At 38.3% G+C, this 23,493-nt stretch overlaps 3 protein-coding genes and 3 non-coding genes across 10 annotated transcripts in view; 1 reads left to right on the top strand and 5 right to left on the bottom strand.

The window, feature by feature from the left end:
• Positions 1 to 392: 392 nt before the first annotated feature.
• LOC117429137 (uncharacterized protein CFAP97D2-like) lies at positions 393 to 4,561 on the top strand. Its single transcript, XM_034048347.3, has 5 exons — positions 393 to 534; positions 1,327 to 1,407; positions 2,350 to 2,468; positions 3,807 to 3,990; positions 4,231 to 4,561. Exons 1-5 carry the CDS (start codon positions 442 to 444, stop codon positions 4,309 to 4,311), a joined length of 558 nt encoding a protein of 185 aa, XP_033904238.3. The 5' UTR covers positions 393 to 441; the 3' UTR covers positions 4,312 to 4,561.
• An 801-nt stretch (positions 4,562 to 5,362) lies between these two features.
• On the bottom strand, positions 5,363 to 11,205 carry LOC117429288 (small ribosomal subunit protein eS17). The gene is made up of 5 exons (XM_058998500.1): positions 11,078 to 11,205; positions 9,743 to 9,894; positions 7,872 to 7,977; positions 6,914 to 6,979; positions 5,363 to 5,680 (listed from the first exon to the last, which is right to left on the bottom strand). Exons 1-5 carry the CDS (start codon positions 11,078 to 11,080, stop codon positions 5,603 to 5,605), a joined length of 405 nt encoding a protein of 134 aa, XP_058854483.1. The 5' UTR covers positions 11,081 to 11,205; the 3' UTR covers positions 5,363 to 5,602.
• LOC131700799 (small nucleolar RNA SNORA71) lies at positions 6,423 to 6,551 on the bottom strand. Its single transcript, XR_009308608.1, has one exon. It is a non-coding gene; the product is annotated as a small nucleolar RNA SNORA71 (small nucleolar RNA).
• On the bottom strand, positions 7,199 to 7,327 carry LOC131700800 (small nucleolar RNA SNORA71). The gene has a single exon (XR_009308609.1). It is a non-coding gene; the product is annotated as a small nucleolar RNA SNORA71 (small nucleolar RNA).
• Positions 8,611 to 8,739, bottom strand: LOC117430028 (small nucleolar RNA SNORA71). The gene has a single exon (XR_004548517.3). It is a non-coding gene; the product is annotated as a small nucleolar RNA SNORA71 (small nucleolar RNA).
• A 3,609-nt stretch (positions 11,206 to 14,814) lies between the features above and the next one.
• Positions 14,815 to 23,493, bottom strand: part of LOC117429444 (casein kinase I) — a 72,622-nt gene continuing 63,943 nt past the window's right edge. For all 5 annotated transcript variants that reach the window (XM_034048893.3, XM_058998499.1, XM_034048894.3 and 2 more), the window contains one exon: positions 14,815 to 22,558. In XM_034048893.3, the coding sequence (XP_033904784.1) occupies positions 22,504 to 22,558 (55 nt within the window). In that variant the 3' untranslated portion in view covers positions 14,815 to 22,503. The remainder of the gene's footprint in view (positions 22,559 to 23,493) is intronic.

Genomic DNA, 23,493 nt, shown 5'->3' with positions numbered 1-23,493 from the left:
ACCATGTTTCACAATAGACAATCTGCTGTGTGCTGTTCAGTTTGCAATAGTTAAAATAAAGTACAGTACATGATTCAATTCAAAACTGGTTCACTTTCATTAAAAAAACAAAAAAAACCAAAACAAAACATAAACTAACAGTTATTTATAACCTGCACCACAAAAAAATGTGTCGTCCTATCCCAGTGAACAGACAGTTGCTAATCAACACTTTCAAATTCATTTTCTTTCTGAATTCTAAGCTTTATTAGCATTATTATGCAGGGTGCAAGTGGATTTTAAAACCACGGTTAGCACTCCTTTGACTAATAAATAATAAATAAATGTCCTGGAATCAGGTGGAGCATTGGACCCAGGAGGAGACCCATTGTCTGAACTTATACACTCTCACACACTCCTCAGCAACACTGCATTCAACACAGACCCATTGAACTGTGCACCATGCACAGTGCTTACCAGCCCACAGCACCGGCAGCGAACAAGTACCTGCAGAAGAAATGGGACCAGAGCAAGTACGAGGAGCACAGGCGCAAGGTAACCACATCTAAGAACAGACAGGGGCTCAACACACCCTTAACAACACAGTGTAGCCCAGTCTGTAGAGTACAGCCTGTGTGGTTACTGTGCCCCACTGGGGTGCATATCCCTGGCAATAGGGAGAGTGGCTCAGCCGTGTGTATGTGTGTCACACTTCAGAGTACTGAGAGTCTGATATTGTGATAATATGTGATAGTCTGTGTGTCAAACTTACATTTTTGCCTGTACATACAATGGATATAGGTCGTAGTCATCCACTTTTTCTTTTTATTTGTAGGTCTAATATTGAATCTCCAGTTAATGCTTGTTATTCTTGTGTAATACATGTTTATTAACTGATATATACATCATTGAGTATATAAATCACTGTAAGTTAAAACATTTGTCAAATAATAAATAGGCAGGTTTCTCTCGGCATTACTACATATATTCTACATGTTGAGCGTTTTTACAGTTGAGGAAAATATTTATTTTACAAAGCCATTTCTGTTTAATTTATGAAAGGGGCTTGAAGGAATTTAAAAGCAAAATTCAATTTTTTTCTTAAACTTTCAAACTGTAGTACGCATCTTAATTGATATTTAAACAATAGATTTTATTACTTTTCATCAATCCAATCTTTTACATTTTATGGTAAATCGGCAGTGTCTTACACAGCACACTATATTATATTTTTGATAATATATAGTTAAATAAGAATAATTAACCGGTATGGATCATTTCAGAGGGCTGTATCACGAATATCAGGGTCTACTATACTGTATATTATTTTGGATCATGTCTCTGTAGGTTGTAAAAGCTAGACCAGTGGTGGACACCAAGGGATTCCAAACCCCTGCTCACCTCCACCTGAAACTTAAGAAATTACAGGTAATACTCTATTTCAAAGAATTCATTGGGGAGTGCAGTGTGTCATAGTGAAGTACAAACACAACCGTGTGGAATAAGTCCGAAATCATTACTTAGGTGTTGGAAAAACAGATACAGACAAAATCAATGTAAAGATCTTGGAATAGAATACCTACACATAAGCCTACATGTACTGACCAGACCAGTAACATCACAGCAATATAACAAGCAATCTGTACATGGGTCTTTGTGCGCAGAGACATCTGGTGGACAATTCTGCAACTGAATTTTCAGCACAAGCAACTCATTGAAAAAGAAGACAACGTTTTACAATTATGATCCAACGCTTGGGATAAAATCCCCTGCGTATGTATGCCACACCTTCTGAAAAAAAGGCTTATCGAATTAGCATGAAACTTGGTTTAACATTTTTTATTCAGTATAGAAAATGTAAGCAATACATATTACATTATCACAGATTTGTGGATGACAAGAGGGATTGTTGGATGATACAATCTTTTCTATACAGCTGTACCATTGTGTATACACTCAGCCAACCAGAGTGTAGAAATGATCCTGAGTTATGAAATCCCTGTAGACATCCGTCCATCTGTGTGTCATGCTTACATTGCTGTGTATAGCTGGAGAATCGCTTTTCCAGTTTTCACGAAACCTGTTATTAATACTATGTAGCAGGAATTGTAAGAGAATATCAAGTGTCTGTCAGTCCGTACATCCGTCCGTCTGTATGTCAGTTACATTTGTGCATATACTTGGACAACTGCTCATCAAATTGTCATGAAACATTTCATTGCTAATTCTTATTATGTACTATCCTGTATGGCATGGTCATCAACTCTTTCATAATACTGAAGGCTCTCATTTTCATTTGCAGCTGTGGCGGTTATGGTTGTTATGACCTACTTGTTTTTACTCTTATTTCCCCATTTGTCTGTGAACCAGCTGGAAGAGGAGCGCCTGGCCACCATCGAGAGAGACAACCACATCTTGTCATCAAAACTGTCTGACATCATGAGGTCTAAGGGACTGGTGGACCATAGGAACAGCTACCCAGAGAGGAGGTATGACTGGTTCAGATTATCAGTGCCTCCCTGCATTCCAAACACCTCATATCTAAGAATGCATGTAATATTCTCACCTACATTTCCTCTTGCAGATTTATGCGGTGCCACCCATTTGCACATCTGATAAAGATTACAAAAAATATCTGCTATCAACTCAAACTGAAGAGATTGCTATGATTAAACCCAAACTGTTTGTATAAATAAAAGATAACAAAAACCTTTTCAAAATAAGTCTTAATACTAATAACTTTTTTAATATATTTGATCTGCTCTTTGATAATTAAGCAAACTCAAAACCTGAGTAAACCCTCATTTGGGTTGTATGCATTGTTATATATAGTTTATTATATAGACTGACAGATGTCTCCTCTGTGTTGAACTGTGTTACAGATCAGAGTCTGTACTGTTACCACTCCTGCAGTTTGTGTGTTGTAGTGACACATGCACATTAATCTCTCGTCATTCTCCACTAAATCATTGATGACGTCAAACAATTCACCTCCAGTTAAATTATTCAGTCAGTTGATCTGCTTGATGCTAAAAAAGCATGTTAGAAAGGGTAGCCCCTCCTGGTTACACAGAAGTCATTATTACCAGTGCTGTTAATAGTGGAATAGAGGCTTGAAAGATGCATGCAGTCTAAAGAAGTGGTCATGTGTGAGAAATGAATCTGGTGTGCAGAATTATAACCTTTAATATGTACATCTGACAATTCCTTTGTAGTGTAGACAAAGGGTAGAATGACTACTGATTGATAGTCAAATAGTTTCGTAACACTGAGCGCTACATTTTAAAACTGCGTGGAATTTTTAAAAACCCATTTATGACTCTCCAAAATGGCATATTTTTTTTTCTTTTTAATTTAGTCACCGCCAATGGTTTTTACCCCCGGGTTTCTCCCCAATTTGGAATGCCCAATTACGTTTTATCCCGGTTCACCGCTGCAATCCCCCAGCGACTCGGGAAACGGAGGCTGAAACACGTGTCCTTCAAAACGTGTTCCTGCCAATCCGTCATTTTTCGCACTGCGGATCCACAGCGAAGCCACCAGACCCATAATGCCAGACGGCAACACAGATCTCAATGGCTCCACTGCAGGCACCCTATCAGCCACAGGGGTCGCTGGTGCGCGGTGAACCATGGATTGCCCTGCTGACCTAAGCGGCGCTCGGCCAATTAAGGCAATGACATAGCCTGGATTCTACAATCTCCAGGCTATAGGGCGCATCCTGCACTCCACGCGGAGCGCCTTTACTGGATACGCCATTCGGGAGCCCCCCAAAATGGCACTTTAACACTTTGAACGTTGAAACATCGGTCCCGGTCTGCCCTCAGCCTCAACGCAGAGAAGCGGAGGCAGCAGCTGCAGGAGGTGACCCGGGAGAACCAGGGCATCCTGGAGCGCATCACGAACCAAGAGTCCGAGTACCGGCGCCAGAGGTGGGAGGAAGACTGGGAACGGACAGAGAGGTGCAGAGATGACATTGCCAGGTACCCGCGCAGAGTCACCAACCAGCAGGTATGCACCCGGACAGCACTGACAGCCTCATTCCCTCACCCTATTCTGAAAACTGCTCAACTCAGAGGTTACAGCTGAACTCTCACACGCACTAAACCAAACCCTCCATAATTCCATTATTAAGCAGACACAAGTCTAGCTCTATTCCATATGAACTATGGGAATTTCCAACATCGAACCATAAAATAAGGGTATTGGCGATACCTTTTTTACTAAAATTTTTTCTCATTCTCTCTATAGAGGTATAAGAAAGTGCTTTTTCAACAAGACACAGACCTCAACGAGAAACAGACCTCAAGCAGCTTGGACAGTGAACACTGAAGACACCATACCACTGTCCCAGGTTCTTGGATGTATGATAGGTGTCAAGGTCATCTCTAAAGAGGAAGAGGAGTCACTTGAGACAATATATGGATATAACATTGGTAATCAATATATAAATATAACTTATACTTGCATTAATGACTGCTGTGTTGATTTTATTTTGTGCTGTAATAGTGTTATACAGGGAGATTCATAAATATAGGATACTCCCCAAAAAATATAAAAAATTATAATAAAGAACACGTGTCAGGCCAATGGTTACTACTAATTAAAACATGGAGATTTTTCAAAGGGTTTGTTTATTAATCACCCTGCAAGTGTTTCTCTGGTAGTTGCTAATTGTCTGTCATGTCTTCAGTACGGACATTTCTGGCCAAGTCACTGTTGTAAATTAGCTTACTTTTATTTCGGTTCTTAGCTGACTAAATAAAAGGAATTGACAAATTGGTTTGAAAAAAAAAAAAAAAAATGTAAACGTGCTTCCAATCAAGCTCTCCAACGGCCCTGCTGCAGTCACTACATGCAACCTGCTGCAGCGCTACCAGGAAGCAGCAGCTTACAGGGTGGGATTTGAAATATCTGCTTATCCTAAATTAACATTCAGATGAATTCTCTGCCCCAAAAAGTGGTCTACAGTAATGTTTAAAAGACTGAAAATATAAATGAACGCATTGGAAAGCATTCCCTTAAGGTTTGGTAATAAAATCTGATTACTTACCATGTTTAGCCTCACTATTCAAGCAAATCGCCAGATGAATAATAACCATTTCTGAAAGTTTTTGTCCCTTGTTAAGCAGTTATACACACTTGACAAGTAGTTTGCATAGAAAGCTACATGTAAAACACAGAACTGAATTGCAGCAAGTGCCATTTCAGGACTTGATCCACAAAAACTCCCTTACCTGCCTTGGGAAACTAAGAATTACAGATTACTTTAACAATTCTCCAATTCCTGTGCAGATTAACCAGACAAATTAACTAGGACCAGTAACCTTTTTAGAGCTGCACGGATTGGAATTATCCACTAAATCACACATGGTTCAGCAAATTTTCATTGATGATAAACTAGACATTTATTTCAACTGTAATGTTTTACACATTTGATATTAACCGCAACACATTGAAATATTACTGATAAAAGGATAAAACAGCCAGTCTGCCAATAACTTTTCCAAGTCTCAGCCAGCAAAGACGGTTGCAGAACTCCAAGGTAAAGGTGAACAAATTGTAACCACCACAATCATTTTTTTTTTCTCTTTATTGAGAGCTGTATTTTACAAAGCTAGGTCTAGACTCCTCTGGGCGTTTTGAAGTTCATTCCGACAGTTGGCTGGGTGACCTGCAGGTTGGACAGGCTGCCAAAGTCCTGAAAAATTACAAAACAGAATCAGCAAACAGAGAACACACCTGCCAACTGAAAAATGTACTGTCTACAAAAGTATGCTGCTGCAGAAGTGTTCAGTGCACAGTGTTCACTGAATTGGAAACCATGACACTTTTCTTTGATGGCTGTGATCAATGTTTACCATTAAACCTTAATATTTACATACGGCTTAACCCTTTACGGTCCATTTATTCAGTGCGTCAGGTCCAATTTATTTTCACACTCGCAGTTTATTTTAGACGCGCTGTTTAAAAATATTTTTTTCACAGTAAAACAGGTTTAAAAGGCACTGCATCTCAACAGGACGCTCAGTACTGCATCTCCATAGAATGCATAGGACCGCAAAGGGTTAAGTTAACTCGGTGTTGATACAATTGATAGAGGCTGAAAAATCTAAGGACACGCACACACCAGGGGGAAAAAAATAAATACAAAGACAACCCCCATCTGAGGATTTTTTTTTTTTTTTTTTTTTTTTTTTAACTTAAGACCTGACTGACATCTAAAAGGACTCTCAACACCCAAATATAACAACATTGTAAGTAAGATATTTGCAATATGCAGCTTTAATATGCAAGCAGCATAAACTGGGAGACATCTAATGGATTCGACTGTATGGCCAAATAATTTAATATCGTAACAGATAGCGCCCAATACATTTGTTTAAAAAGTTACACCCTTATCTGTATTACACAATTCTTTTTAAAGCAGAATTTAAAAAAAGTGTCTGAAAGCTACGAGGTCTGACAGGGACAAGGGATCCCAACAAACACGGGAAAGGCTTTCAGTTTGCTCTCCCTGTAGTATCAATGATCAGGCAACAGTGAATACCAGAATCACTTTCGATACAGGGTACCAACAAATATTTACAATCTATGAAGTCACATGCTTTAACATTGCCAAGATGGGAGATGTAGACGAGACTTCAGTGTTAACCAGTGGAAGCCCCTTCAGATAGGCATCTTATTGTCTTAGGGTTCTTGGCAGCCAACATGCAGTACAGATTGGAAAATGGCAGGTTACAAATTAAATGAACATTCACGGTTCCATGTGTTAGCGACCCTATATAATGTTGAAGTTATGTGCATTAAAAGGGGCTGTCCTTTAAAAGGCCATAATTGAGATGCAGCTTGGACTGAAGAGAATGATCCTAAAGCATTCAATAGAATGAGTAGCATGCTTCAGACTGATTCTCTGAATAGGAACTAGACTCACCAGCAGCTTCAGCATCTCCTTGGTATCAGGATCAACTTCAATGATCTCCTGGTCCAAGGCAGAGACCTGAAAGAAGACGGTTCATTAGCAATCAGAGAAATGATAAAAGAAGTTTAACTGCACAAGACATACTGTCACACTTAAAGTGATTATCCAATGAATAGGACTGTAGAAATGAATAGGACATACTTTGTAACTTAATAAAGAAGCTCTAACTGCAAAATAAAGTTAAAACACATTTCGCACAAGATACATATTTCTATTTTAAGCAGCATTACTATCAAGTGTCTGAAAGCTACGAGGTCTGACAGGGACGAGGGTTCCCAACAAACACGGGAAAGGCTTTCAGTTTGCTCTCCCTGCAGTATCAATGATCAGGCAACAGTTAATACCAGAATCACTTTCGATACAGGGTACCAACATCTACTAAAGACTATCAGGAAGAAAGATCTGAGAAAGACTTTGCCGTATTCCACTACTGCTCTTAATTAAAACTACTTCCTGTATCTTGTATTTGACTTTACTCTTACAGATATCCATATTCACGTTTTTTGTAATTGCTCTTATTTGAAATCATTCTCATCCATTCATCGTACTTACTACATGCTCATACTGGACTCATAAGCAAATAGGTTTAATATAAGTTAACTGCTCTTGGTCAAACCTGTTCTTGCATGTAATTTACTGTAGTCTTTTTTACTCTTATTTGAATTTGATCTTTTGCTTCTGATTTTATTATACTTTATAACTGCTCGTATCTGTAATGTGATATTCTGAAATGTGATACTTCACAATGTAACATTTTGTAATGTGATATTTTGCAACAATTTTAAGTCTCTGCTAAGAAATAATAATTTCATGGTTTCGCAGGTCTTTCAAGCTACAGTTAAATACCCTCCTCTAAGTGGTTTCTTTTAGAATATTGCCGGCCATCGTGAAAAATGCTTGCAAGACTGACCTCAGGAACATAGTTGTCCCTCCTCTCTCTCTCCTCCTCCTGCAGTTTGATGGAGATGCCTCTGACTGGTCCCCTCTGGATGCGCTTCATCAGATGGGTAACATACCTGCAGCACAAGGGAAAAAAGAATTCAGGTCATACTGTGTGCATAACAAAGTGAAGACGTTGTGTGCAGGGCGTCGATGTGCAAGAGATTCATCTTGTGAAGTTCAGGTGAGCCCAGTGAGCGTGGCTGCTCAAGCTGTACGAAACAAGGCACACTAAGTTACAAGAACAAAGATTGTACTCAGGAACTGCTATGAAACAAAGTATTTTTAAATTTTACAACCGAGCCTTATGTTCTATGCACGGGAAGACATCTTTATCTAGGACTTTGACAAATCGAGTAACTGACACTTGACTTTGTGATTGGAAGATGTTAATTACATTGCCATCACAATTTAAATAGAGCATATACCCTTCGGTGTAGCTACAGTCAGACACCAAGGCACAATGCTTCTCAAACTGAATTTGACCAATGAGTAAATTCAGACAACATGAATCAGATTATATTTATTGGACTGTGCATTATTTAGATCTTTAGAAACTATGCCATTTTACTAATTACATATCCTCTTGCAACACCCACTGCTTCCAGAATGCATTTGTGATGTACAGTGTACAATATTTGGGAAAGGGGTGGCCACAGGATATACCCTTAAGACATTACAGAATTCTTCTTAAAGCATTAAAACAGGAGTGTCTGAAAGCTACGAGGTCTGACAGGGACGAGGGTTCCCAACAAACACGGGAAAGGCTTTCAGTTTGCTCTCCCTGCAGTATCAATGATCAGGCAACAGGGAATACCAGAATCACTTTCGATACAGGGTACCATCATCTACTAGTTATGCAGTGCATTTTAAGATGGTCAGGCATCTTTTAAAGGGTTAATTAACCTTTCCAGGTTGTGGCCATCTGAGGGAATTAGGATCCTGCAAGTTCAAGCAATATCATCCCTACTAAATAACGTAATTATATGTATTGGCTCCTTAGTACAGAGTAAAAATCACTTAACATTTGCAGAAGTTGCAAGATATTTGTGAAATTTCAAGATCCCAAAGCATTTTTGCAGGCCATTTCACAAATTATGTAGATTGCAAAAATCGAATTTGTATGTGCCAGCCAGGTGTCACAGTTCTTTATGCTGTAGCTCAGACTCTAGTACAGAACAGTTGTCAGTGCTTAATGTATTGAGAAATCGCCACAGGGTACCCAAGTTTGCTGCTTGACTGCACAGATCCTTCCGGAGAGGATATGACTACCCCAAGGATTACAAGTCTGCTTAGCCTCCAATTGTGTAACCTCACTTAGAATTTGACATCAACAAATCCAACAAGAGTTGAATGTTATTAATCTACTCTTGTACAATGCTAGTGTAACACAATCAAAACTGACTCTCCAAAACAGAGCTCATCAGAATTGTTTTGGATTACTGAATGGAACGAAACTGACCTAACATCCTGTACGTTTGAGGAGACAAAACCATTTCTGTTACCAGCAACAAGTTAAAGCTGCACGGTCCCCTAATCCTGTTACATGTACTTGGTGTATTTGTTCTGCTTTTCATCACTTTGTATTCTACACATGCTGTTTCTTTACATCCTCACAAATAGTTTCAGTTGAACGGTCACAAAACCGACTTGCCGTCTTCAATCTGCATGACAAGTTCTCATGAAACTACTTGCAGCAGGTGGCAGTTATAAATCACACATTTGAGCTCTACTATAGCTCAAGAATCACAAGAAATGCAGGGAAATAAGTTACTCTGAGGATGTTGTACTAAACATTTTCCAGGAAACACTTCACTGTTCTAGTTTATGGCGTCCTCTTACCCAGCAATCTTGTTGCGGAGTTTCTTGCTGGGGATGATGGCAATCTCCTCGCAAACTCTCTTGTTGGTGTGGAAGTCGTTGCCCAGGCGGGTGTAATATTTTTCAATGATGACCCGGGCGGCCTTTTTCACGGTCTTTGTCCTGACACGTCCCTGGAATTGAAATGAAAGAAACCAGTTCATTAAAAAGCGCAACTGACAGGGAAGAGGGTTCCCAACAAACAAGGCTTTCAGTTTGCTCTCCCTGCAGTATCAATGACCAGGCAGCAGGGAATACCAGAATCACTTTCGATACAGGGTATCAACATCTATTTTTCTTTACTAGTTCATTCCTTTACTGAAGATCTGCCTGCATCTTGACGTTTCCACAAAATGAAAACGATCACCAGTTACTTAAGTAATGACACCTCTAGTCGACCCACTAACACCTTTCAGACTAAGGTGGTTTACAGGCGAGGCTTTCGCTAACTAAAGGCAATGCTAAATTAAGCTGCCTTGATATACAGACCGACAGTATTTCTATAGCACATTACCAAAAGGTGTATACATTAGGGGTTTCATATTTTAATGTATTGTACACAACTCAATTAAAAAAAAACAATGTTGTCGTTACATGTACATTCAAAACATTGGCCAAGCACCTCCAACGTGATCTATGTGAACTACAAAAATCCATGTAACTTGCTAAGCTGTCAGAAATCAACAGAAATACGACGTTTAATGAACATGTTTATCACATGGATAAACTCGCACGTAAACGCGGCTAACACAACTCCATTTATGTAACGGTCACGTTACATACACAAAACACAGCTAAGATTTTTTGTTGTTGTTTTTCACATTTTATTACACATTTCACATTGCAAATACTTATTTAAGAACTGAATCACGTTTAAAAGAGAAGAGATATGGCTGACGAACACCTCTTAAACATTCTAGACAGGCCTTGGTGCCGTACAGTTCTGAAAATATATTATTATACGGGATTACTTTCGAGTAGTCTGTGCAACACAGACCTTAACGTACAACCATTTTAAACATCTGTCAAATCACCGGTATGGTTACAAACGCAAGAACAGTGCCGACCCCCTTGCTTCCACACTTCACATAATGGAGAAGAGAGCTCCTTCCGACACGGAGTAAATAAGGGACTGTCGTCCTCTCTTACAAAACACGTTTTTACACTTCAATCGTGGTGCTTTTACTCCCCATACAATTTTACAGTGCATGTTACGTGTTTAAATACTGCATTAAAGTCAGAAAAAAAATCGCTACGTTGTTAAATCAAGAGGATTGAGAAGGATTTTAAAAAGAAGAGATTTTCTCAAACACCCACCATGTTGGATCAGGCTGGTAGAAGAGGGCAGGGCATGCCGGGAAAGGAAGTTTAAAGGGTCAGAGGACCAAGGGGACTCGGAAGTGAAATGGGTTCCGGCGTAGTGTCCTCTTAATTATTATACCGACCCCTAGCGGTGGAGGAATAAGCATCATATTTTAAGCTAGTTTTCTATGACTCGGTGACTCAAGATGCTAAACCAAAAAAAAAAAAAAAAAAAACTGTCAGTAACTTTACATTACAAAAATACAGCAGTAGTAATTACATTAAAAAATATATATACAAACATAGCAAAACTCACTTGAAGCAACTGTTTTAATACACAGTGATTTCTTGCCTGCTATTGTGAAACTGCTCGCTCATAGTAACAGACCGTTCAATAACGGCTAACATAATTTTACGTCTCCTCATTGAACGCACTATCAATTGAGCACAAGTTAGATAAATCAGGATATAATTGGATGTCAGGTTAGATAAATCAGGATGCCCGATACACGCTCCTTGCAAAGGAGCCGGCTGTGTGAGTGGTCCCGGGCCGCCCTCCGCCTGTGTGATAGGCCTGTCTGCTTTAACCGAGATCGCTACAATATTATCAATGTTTCTTATTGGATGAATTTATGATTTATAAAGAGAGTTGAAACTTTGAACAACCCCCTTCTGTTGAGAGGCCCCGTTTTTTTGTGTCAGAGGTGTCAACCCTACTTGGTCTGTGTTTGATCTTTACTGTCAATAGAAACTCACAAGCTTTCCTTGAACTTCTGTTGCATATTTATTTTTGCACACATTGAGTTTTACAACATGTAGGCAGTAGTGTTTGCAGAAGCAAGTGCAGGTCGGGCCCTTGAGTTGAAGTTAATTTATTTTTAATATTTTATTTTCGGTTTTTTACAACAATACAGCAAACAAAATACTAAAAGGAAGCAGGGAAAACATGGTAATAAATATACCAAAATAAACTTATCACTATTATAACACATTTATTAAAATAAATAAATAAATAAATAAAGGTATGTAAATGATGGACATTGACGAAATGTTTTTGGTTTGTTTTTAATCACTCGATCATTCATCCTTGACCATGACACGCCTGAGTGACTGAAGCCTATGCACTTAATCACCTAATTAGTGAGACAGTTGATTGGACACTGGATATGGAGTGATTTCAGCTGTTGAACTACAAGCTTGAATAAAAGCAATAAAGAAAATCACAGAAAAAAACAACAAAACAATATGCCATGTCTGTCAAGAGAGCAGCACCTTCGTGCAATCGGCATGTTGGAGGCTGGACTAGGGCATTACCAGGTATAACCAGACACACTCTGTCAATGACAGGCCACAAACTGGGAGACCAAGAGTCACAACACCTGCCCAAGATCGACAGATCATTTTGCAGCATCTTTGTGATGTCAATTGTTAATCAGCACAATACAAAGTCACTGCACCTGCTCTAAAACAGAGTTTGTCTAGTGAATTTTAGGTTTCGTTTGATGCTCAAATACAAGTGATAAGTTTCTTTTGATGCTCAGATATAAGTAATAAGTTACTTTTGATGCTCAGTATATATAGAGAGCTTTGAATTGGAAGGGTTGTATGGAAAGTAGGGGAATCTGAGGTGGTCCTAGTACAGAAGCTTTTTATTTTTTTAGTTTATAGAAATGATTCAGTGAGCACAAGAGGGTGGGCCAGCCTGCCCAGTACAGGTACACAAGGCCGGGGTTAGAGGAAGGAATCATATCAAAACACTGGAGTGGTATCAATGAATTGGCAGCTACCAGCTCAGATCCACACAGAGCCACAATGGGACAATCCAGGACTGAGGACGTGGATGAGTGAAGCAGCAGTTTGCCTTGTCACAGGCTGGATCCAGTTGTGTCATTTTAACAAGCGGAGGTCCACATTCATCAAGGTTCGCGACCTATTTCTCTTATGAGCTTTTAGCTTAAAAGCTGATGGGAAAATGCAAACCCTGCACTTTGTATTTTCATCCTTTTTTATCATTTTAAAATGAATTTCAAAATGACAAGGGAGTATGAGAGTTTCCCAAACGTTAGACAAATTAACCTGCTGTGTTTTTATGCAAGTCCACTTTTGTATGCATCAATATTTTATTTGAATGAGGTACTATATACATTTCCCTAGAATGGCACTGTAAATGCTGTAGAAATAAAATCCATATTTGTAATCTAAAAAGGTTTTACTTGTCCACCCCTGGAGGACTTCAGCTTCCCAGGCAATGTCTGAAACCTCAGTGAGTGAATGTGATTTGTAGGTTATGTCTGGAGGGAAATACTATAAGCAGCAGTACACTGAGACTTTATAATTTGATTGGTTATTTCAGAGTACGTGTGGAAACTTTCAGTGAAATGGCCTCAAACTACAGTTTCAAATGTTTTCATATATATATTTTTAATATCCCCCCTTACCTCTTATGATTTGATGATGTTTGCTGTTTATAAGTTGCTATTCAGTTTGGGTTGCCAGACGGACATATGAAAACACAGACATGATCAGCTAAAGTGTTTCAGTTACCTAGCAACCATCAACTCTATTGTCAACATTACAACAGGAAACTCCATCCACAGTTGGTGTTTACTAGATGGCACTAGCTCTTATTAACAAATCAGAATATATTGTTATGCTTAATGTTCATGGGCATTATAAGAGTTGCCCTTTCCATTAAAAAAAAAAAAAAAAAGAAATACATTGATTTTCCAAAAGAGTTTGTTTATTTATTTTTATAACATATTGTGGTGTGTAATTTAATTATTAAACCATGCCTCTAGCTAGAGAGTTCTACACTTTTAAAAGACTCAGATTATCTATTAGATGCTAATAGTTTGTAATTCTTGCACATGCAGGTTAATCATAGAGGTATTTAATCTTCTGCTGTCCTTAGTCAATTGTTCAATACCTACTGGGTTACTGTACCTACAGTCATTTAATGTTTCCAGACACAGCACACAACCTTGAATATTGTAACAAAATGCCCTGACCAAAAGTTAATTAATAATAAATCACCATAGTTTTAATTTCAAACCTTGACTTTGTATTTATTCTCATAATGCATTAATGTACTCTTAAAATGAAAACCTAATTTGGCTAGGTAGCATCCAAATAGCTTTCATATTTCATATCAAGAAAAGTATCCACTGTACCAAACACAATCAAGGTTAGTGTCAATTCCCTTTTTTCAATTATTACTGTTATCCTTCCAGTGAGTGAGTGTATGTATGTTTGCTCAATAAATTCTTTACTGTAAAAGGAATTCAAATTGGAACTGATTTTTTTAAAAAAGGAATTGGAATAGAAAAAAAAGAATTGAACCAACCCTGAGCACAATATTAAAAATCTATCCAGCAACACATTATACATCACATAAACAATACTGCAGAGAGTGGTAAAGCATTGAGGCACCAAGTGGCCATCAAAGGGTTAAAATGTCATTTGAAGCAATTTACTCCAATAGAAAAGACTGGAGTTTCAGGACCACGTTTAAATCATGACGGAAACTTACGGAAATAGTTTTTCATATTATGTCCTCCTCGATGTGACATTTCGCATGGAAATCCACGTGAAGTCATGATAGTTACTTCTGTTGTCCAAAAACTTTATTAGTAAAAAAAGTCACTGTTTGGAAGCCAGCTGCGTTTGAAATACCAAAGAAAATACATATGGATAATTAAGTTTATCATATTTGTGGTTTGTAATCTAGAAAATAGAACACAAATACTCAAGAGAAAGGTTAAGAGACATTTTATTTTACATAAAAAAGGGTGCAAACTTGAGTTTCCCTTTGAATGCAGAGGGAATACAAAGTGTAATTTCAAAGGTCACATGTGATGAGTGTTTCACACGAAGCCCTGGAAAATAGGCATTTTAAGACTGACAACAGCATCAGGACCTTTTCCGGCCAAAAAAAAAAAAGGTCCTTCACAATTGAAGCCCTTTACCAGGTTAAACTGTTCAAATACATTTTAAGCAACATTCATATTCAACACAATAATTATATTATTAATAATACAATTTTAAGATTTATTTTTTTCCTCCCACTGAAGAGTTTTGAAACCAGAGCCAAGAGTAAAAGTATGAATAAAGTACTGTAGGACACATTTGAATTTCTTTTTTCTGGAAATCAAAAAATAGAATCTGAACAAAAGAAGGCATTTTCTTTTACAGAACTGTTCCAAAGAGACATGTCTACATTTTAAACTTGATTCGAAAAAATATCCAATGGCCTGTTTCGTACAATTTACAACTTAAAACAAAGCGACAATTGCAGTCAATCTTCATAACCAGCATCCCATTAAAAATTAAAATAAACAAATAAAGAAAAGCAATAAAAAAGGGCAACATACACAGGACAATAAATGACAGTACATGAAGACATCTGTTTTGTGAATATCTCCCATGTTTAAACTTGAATACATCAGCTTCTGTAGGAAATTAAATACAACACACACAAATGCTACAATGCTCAGGAATAAAAACTCACAAACCTGCACTTTAACAGGATTTACCAATCCTTCTGAAATGTGAAATTATATATAATTTTTTTTTTTTTAAATAAACTCATTCCTTGCAATTCTTTGCAGTTAAATTAAACCACATTTAGTGGATATTCGTATGCTATGTAATACCCATCTATGTTATACATTTAACTTGTGGCTGCTCAGTTGCGCAGATGGAAAAGGTATCTACGCGAGTAGAACCAGTGGAAAATCTACTGGCAGCAGCCTTCTTGGGATTCCTTATTATCAGTACAAGTTTGTCCGACAGGAAGAAACCCCAAAGACATCTGCCAGTAGTTTAACATCAGGGCTAAAGAAAGAGACACATTTATATTTTACAAGTTTAGAGAGAGAAATGGGCAGTTAATGGGTTCATTTGTTTTGTGCAGCTACTGGTGGAAGAGAAATCACCTGTCTTTACATCTCACTGGTAATTACATCTGACAAATAAAGAAGCTGGAACAGTAAGTAATGCATTTATCCCTCCACCCCCCCCAAAAAAGGGAAGCAATAATCTGTTCCGTGGACTTGCAATTCAGAAACATGTAAGAAATCCCAAGTGATTGTCTTTGATTTGATGAAAGCATTATTTGATGTCTTATGGAAGACATCCAGTGAATTTGGACAGCAATGTAGCTGCGGCTGGAAAAAACAAACCCGGTTAGTTCCATGCACTTGTTTTAATATCTGCCACTCCAAAGGGGGGTCTGGAATTGCTCAGTGCTCTGATCTGCCAGCAATCAGTAAAAAGACAGAAGTCCAGGGGGCCGTTTCCCACTTTAACTTCACCTGAACTCTGAGAGCATCATACAGCATAAGCAACAGTGTTTCCTACACCTCTCTGTGAGTCTCAGATAGTTATCAAACTTCAGCTTGAATTCACAAGTGGTCTGGGGTAGCTGTGCGATTTCCATGGAGGTTTAGAATGCACTGCAGCACCATCGTGGGAACTCGTACAATTTACAGAAAGAAGTTTCTTTGAATCCAAGAAAAACCTTAACCCATTTCACATCCAAAGACCACTACATTTATCTTCACCTTTGATACCTGCAAACCAAACGACACTCATGCTTTATGCTGCTGTAGGCTGTATAAGCATTATTCTACAGGGCTTTTCAGATGTCTTAAATCACTGTCTGTATTAACCATATCTCTGACCTCGAGAAAAATATACAACATATATGAATTATTTGTGATTCATCCAGATTAGGAAAACTACTCCAAGCCACCCTGATTACCACAAGGTAACATTCAGCAGTCCAAGATTACTGCTAAATTAGGGTCTTTGAAAGCAGCCAAAGATTATCAGCTAACACTATTAAGAAATGATTCGTTACTAATGCGATCAGGTGCTAATAATTGTAGCAATCGTGACCATGCTAAACCTGCATTGGCTATGGTAAGCACTTTTCCCCTCTGTGATTACCTGGATCTCTTCTGGCATAAAATACTGTATTACTGGTTTGATTTTTAGTAAGTCAGATATCAATTCATATTTTTCATAGCAGGCTTATTAGGGGGGCCTAATTGCAGAGGCTGATGGCACCTCATCATTTCAGTAAAAAATAAATCAGATACAGTAGGGTGATTAGATTTGTCAGGCACAGGTGTTTCTTTGGCTTATGATTTCAGACCTCTGAATAACCCTGCACCAGCTCTATTGGGCTTCCAACTACATACAACAGAGCAAATTGACCAAAGCCGGTTTCTGACCCACTGTATACTGAAGACGAGTTATCTTTAAAATGACCCACAGGGGGTCACTCCACTGAGTATCTGGCTAAAGGAAATAACTAAATAAGGCAGCTTTTCAAGCAACTAGCTCTAGGTGATAATTGAGCTTTTTCTCCCCCAATGGGGAGAGTTTAAGTAACAATGTTAAAATCGGCTTTTATTTAAGCATAAAACATGTCTGAAAGTATCACATACACCTAGTTGCCTTTATCAGTGGCCTCATGGCCTTTAACAGGAGTCCTATTCAAATGACCAGGTCTGAATGAAAACAGGCTTTGAAATTACTAAGGGCACTAACAAAACAGCACCGCCCAAGATACGAAGAGTTAAAAAAGCCCAATTGTCTGTTCTGTATGAAAATTATTCCAAGGGACATTGGTACAACAGCAACCTCTAAACTAAAACGGAAATGGTGTAAACAAGAGACCAAAAAAACAACAAAAAACGCCCACATGGTTGTCATGGTTACAGGGGCTAACAGGACCAGACAATTCTACATATTAAGCCTAAAATGAATCAGAGGCACATTATGTATTGCAGCAGTGTAATACCATTCACTCTTATTTTATTTTTTAATTAATGCAAAGTTTGTTTACAAGCGTCTCAGAATTCATAAGCTTAACTATACAACCCGAAACTACCTCCCATTTTTTTTCAAGTAAGTCTTACATATAATTTCGACTTGAGAGCAAGAGAGTAAAACTTAAAACTTTAGTTACAGTTGTGCACATATACAGACCAACTTGTCAAAAAGACTACCTTTGCATGAAAATCAGCTATAGAAGTGGCTGTAGCTTAATAAAGATGACCAGCTTGTCGATAAAACACAATATTTTCCATCACTCCCCGCACTTCTGTTTTAGTAGAATTATAAATAACACATTTTAAAAAAAGAGAACAAAAGTAAGGAATAAATAAAAAGGAAGCATGTTGGTAATGATTTCATAGGTATTGTCCATTAGCCTTATAAGACTAAAAAGGCCATCTGTACCAGGCCTCGCAAGATTACAGTACAGTACAGGATGGGTGTTCCTTTCAAGGTAAACATTAAGTAAGAAATGTAGTGCAGTCAAATTCACCAGCTGCTTTATACAGCATGGCCATTTGGGTAAGCAAAAAATAGAAGTTTACAAAATAAAAAAAAAACACATTTTCAAATCACATTTAAAAACACAAAAAAAAAATAAAACCAAAGTTCATGTTGCAAACTTGCGAGGTGTGGCCAGCACAGACAGGAGGGCGATCGCTACTTTTAGAACTGCGTTCACAAAAAGGGAATCCTCCAAAAACACATTCATTCTTGTTTAGGAGAAAAATAAGAAACGCACGCGAGTTTACAACCATGGTTCCCCCTTTCATTCCGTTTTCCCAAATACCAGATTTTTATAAAACAGATCCCAATGATTTGCATTTCTTTTGAGATGTTTTGTCGACTGCCTGAACTGGGAACCAACACAACTGAGCTCCAGTAACATAATCAGATCAGCCCCCCAATAAGAAGATCATCCCTTAAACTCATTTCAACATGCTTCTGTACCACTTCTGAAAGCATGGTGGTACATTTCTGAATTTGGTATTAGCTATTTTTATCCTCTTTCAATAAGCACTCAATTCCTCAGCAATGAAGATTCTGTGAGGCAAGTGGCCAGCGTTCATTAACCTGTAGTAAATTACAAGATCTTCTCCCCCTAGTTCTTCCTATGCAAGCCTGTGCAATCAAGACCCCGATCCCCTCTTAATACTGAACAGTGTGGGACATCAGAGTGAACGGTGGTTAACCCAATCAAGTACTGCACTCGGTTTAACCAGTAGTTAAAAGTCTAAAAACAGTTTCAGTTGGCCCATAAGTTTGACACAAAAAAATGTAATAAAATGTTCTACTTTAATTTATAAGGTTAAAAAAAAAAAAAAAAAAAAAAAAAAAAAGTTTATCATCCCGATCAGAATCGTTTTAAAATGTATGACGGACAATATTTACAGAACAGAATTCTCCAAAGCAATTCCCTCTACAACGTTGGTGTTTTAACAGTCTCTCAATTAGTCAAACATTTGTACATACATTTATAGGCACATACAGACATGTTTCAGGAAAGCACATCGAAACTATATTCAAAAGTTTACAAGAGCTGTCCTCGAGGCTTTTGGCAGTCCGAAGATGAGGGATTGAGTCAAACTTTTAAAAAGTAAGAAAAACCCAATAAGTCCTATTTATTGTTTTGAGCCACAGATTTACTTATTTGATGAAAAATGTGCAGATATATTTTTAGATAATAACTAGGCTACAAAGTCGCCTATACTTAACATGGTTACTTGAGTCTCTCAATCAGATAAAGGATTTGGCTGTGTCAATACACTTTAGTGACACTAGGTGGTGCTCATGTTGGGGAATCATGGTGGGGAATTAAATGTTGCATTATCTTAACAGTAAAGGACAAATCAGGGCAACATTGCAGGTCAAAGAGGGGTACAGGCCCAGATTAGACGACAACAGACAATGTTTTTTAAGTAGGTTTAACTAGCACATACCAAGTAAAAGCAGGCACACTAACACATGCCAGACAACTCCTCAGGCTTTCACACTAATTGTTACTCTCTCTGTCAGTCAGGACATTGCCCTGAGCATCTATGGAGCAGAAAGCAGCATTGGTTTGAACCCAGGGCTAGGTGCCATGGTTACCATCCAAGCTCAAATATCCAACAGACAAAGTAACTACTGTGGTCCAAAATCATGATCACGTTTTTATAAGGGTTATAAAAAGTATTTTCATTATCATACAGGTTTTTCTTAAACAGTATTCATTTCTGATTCCCTCTCTTCAAATGATTTCTCGGGGGTTTGATAATTTTCCGGTTTTGATTTCTCAGCAGCTGGTTGAGACGGAATCTAGTTTAACTTACTAAAAAACAAGGTGCGATGGCTTTTATTTCTTTATTTGTGTGGGATTTTTGTATGAAACAGGTTTTAAAAAATTGGCATCCCATTCTCCCCGAAAAAAAAAAGTTTTATTAAAGTAAGGAACTCCAGGTGTTCTGCATGGCTTTTGGTTTCCACTCGCTATGGACTAGGGCTCACTTAAACCACGTCTGGAGTGTGAAACTGAAGCCCAGCACCTCTTCACAAATAAAAACAAACGCAACATCAGGAAGCACTGCATCCCACCACCACTTATTCAGACCAATCGAGAGCAGACAGAATCTGCCTTTACAGGTGCTTTGGTAGAAACCTGGTTGCATGCATGAAAAGCTTATCAATTTGTATGGTACTGGCAACATCAGTCAATTAGCTTAAAAATAAAACGCATACACCTTAAAGTGCCCTGCATTTTTTTTTTTAAACATTTCTTCTAAACCCACTCAACTCCACGCCTTGTGTACTAGTAGCTGGCCCCACATTTTATTTGCATATATATACAGAAATCATTATTGATTAAGTATTAGATGCTGTCTTCTATGCAAAGGAAAACTGCAGATTTAGCACAAGTGTCCAGGACCTTTTACCATCCCTGCTGCACTAGGACTGAAATCCAAACTGACCTCAACTTGTAGATTTAATCATCACTGTGCCAGACTTATTTTTATTTTGGCAGTGGGTACCATATGAACAGCTGACTAAACAACGTCTTTTTTTAAACACATTCTTTCTATCTCCTTTCTTACCAGACAAATTATCTCATTTAGTACTATCCCTGTTGTGATCACTATCCCAATAGAACCACCAGGATGTGTTACACACTTAATTCTAAATATGTATTGCTAGATGCTGAGAATTCGGTTTAGGATCAAACTATGCGCCTGTGGTTAAAAGTGAATGAGACATATATTAAATAAGCATTGGAATAGGTCACTCTAACCAGGGTGCCATATCAGAGTTACTAATATGATATTGTTTTAATAAATGGTTGTCCAGTTTCTCAGAGGGTTGTTGTCAAAAGCACAGATTGCCTACAACACCTGTTCTTTCTTGAAGGAAACGGCGCCACCTGGGGTCTGGGGTGTTCAATTCCACAGCAATTATTTCCTACATTTTTTTGTTCTTGCTCAGTTACTGGGTAATTCAGGCGAGTTTGAACTGGGGAAGAAGATTTTGTTTTGTTTTAAACTATCAGGTGATTTTTTATTTTTTTATTTTTGAAAGAGAATAATGCTGAAAGACTTTTAAAAGAAAAGCAACCTGCTGCCCCTCAGCAACTCAACTGCAAGATCCACACGAAGGCGTTCACAGACGTGAATGGCTAGAAAATGACACAGGTGATGCAGTTTTCTTGCAAAGCCACTACGACCTTAAAAAACTGTCATCACAACTGTGTATTGTAGGGAAGGTGGGATTTGAGCTGCTGTACCATCTCCCCAGCCTGACTGTCCGTCCGTCTACGTCAGCTTGCATGTTCTCCATTCGCACACATTCCAGGTCACCCCCCTCAATTCAGTGCGAACAGGTCCTGATAAAAAGCATGACTTTAGTCCTCATGCAGTGTAGAGGGTTAGCTTTCTATGTGCATTAAAAAGCATCCACCTAAATGAAATAAACAGCAATCCTTTGGGATGAAAAATGAAACAGTAGATCACAAATGTTCTCACAGTATATACGCTACATAAAAAAATGTATGAAAAAAAAACATGTGTTTGACTGTCAGTTTTAGTTTACTCTCTTTAATTTAAGCCAGGAAATGCCCCTCCCCTCTGAGACGCAAAGTCTTGTTTACAGTGAGGTCCTGGGGAGACCAAGGAGAACAGGGGGAGGAATGTAGGAGTGCACGCCTCCACTTTAAGGTCAGTCATTGTCTCTCTATATCCCCCAGTTTCTTTCAGTGACACAGCAGGAGTACCAGCCAGGAAAGCCGGAACAAGTCCTTTCAGAGTCCCCTTTTAACCCAAACTGCTGGAAAAAAAGACATTCAAATAATAATAATAAATCAATAATAATAGACACAGTAAGTTAAGAAGTGCAATCCTGCCTGAGTGGTTTGTAGATCCTCTATCCCAGCAGAAGGCTCAGGCTTGAAGCAACAAGAGATCCATTTAAAAAAAAAAGAAAAAGAAACCAAAAGACAATTTCATTTCCTTCGGAGACGAGCAGATTGGAACGTACATGCCGCTCGCACACACAGGTCCCTGGAGGAGGAGTTTATTATTATTATTTTTTTCCTTTTTGATTTTTTTTTAGAATTTCTTTTAAAAACGGCGTCATTTGTGTCTCGGCGTGTTCTTCTTCCTTTTCCGTCTGAAGAAGCAGCAGCACCTGAGGGAGAGGAAGATGAAACTGGTTAAAAGTGTTGCAGGGGCCGCTGCACAAAGTGTACAACAAGCCGCGGTTTAATCCGAAACCTGTACAGAAATTCAAGAGCAAGTAGCTTCAAATTTCATTTTTTTAATTTTTTTTATGTCCCCTTACCTTCATGATGCCTGCATCATTCCAAGTGGTTCTTGGAATAGTACTGTTTGTTTTTTTTTCATTGAGCATTAGGGTGCTTTTACTAGGACCAGTGCTTTGCCTACCATAGACATGTCTAAAATAGACTAGATGTGCCGGTGTCTTTATAGACGTACAAGCCAGTGCCATCTAGTGATCAGCTGCTTTGATCAAGGACAGTTTTTCTGGCAATACACTGCTGTGCACTAAATGGTGTGGGTGCTTACTCATATAAAAGACTCTTTGGCTGATCTAGCCTGCAATATGTATGTCTATAGCAGACAACTAGAACTGAAGAGCAGGTTCTTAATCCCAGTCAAAACACCTTAACACAGACCAAAAACCTGAACAAAAAACCAATACGAACCACACAGAATAACTGCAAACAATAACTCCAAAAACAGCATTTAAAGCTAATTACTTTTAAGGAAATACTAAATCAAATTGATTTAACAATATCATATACATATTTGGGGTCTGAAAATAATCATTCTTCCCTACATACTATTCATCTCTCCTTCCATTCGGTCGACGACCAGGTGTAGGTGCGACACACACTTGGCACCTCTACTATCCTCATACCACAAAACACCACGGGTTTAGAAGACTGCGCTCGATCCTCATAACACGAACACCAAGGGTTTAGAACACTGATCTTACTGTGTTTTTTTGGGGAACATATTTCTCTGTTTTGAACCTAGTAAGGTCGATCATCGGCATACATGAGACTGAATATTTGCATGTTGAAAAACCGTCTGTCTATC

This window comes from Acipenser ruthenus, chromosome 24, assembly GCF_902713425.1.
Source record: "Acipenser ruthenus chromosome 24, fAciRut3.2 maternal haplotype, whole genome shotgun sequence".
Classification (NCBI taxonomy): Eukaryota; Metazoa; Chordata; class Actinopteri; order Acipenseriformes; family Acipenseridae; genus Acipenser; species Acipenser ruthenus.
Note: the sequence above shows the minus strand (reverse complement) of the source record. Positions and strands in the feature narration are given on the sequence as shown.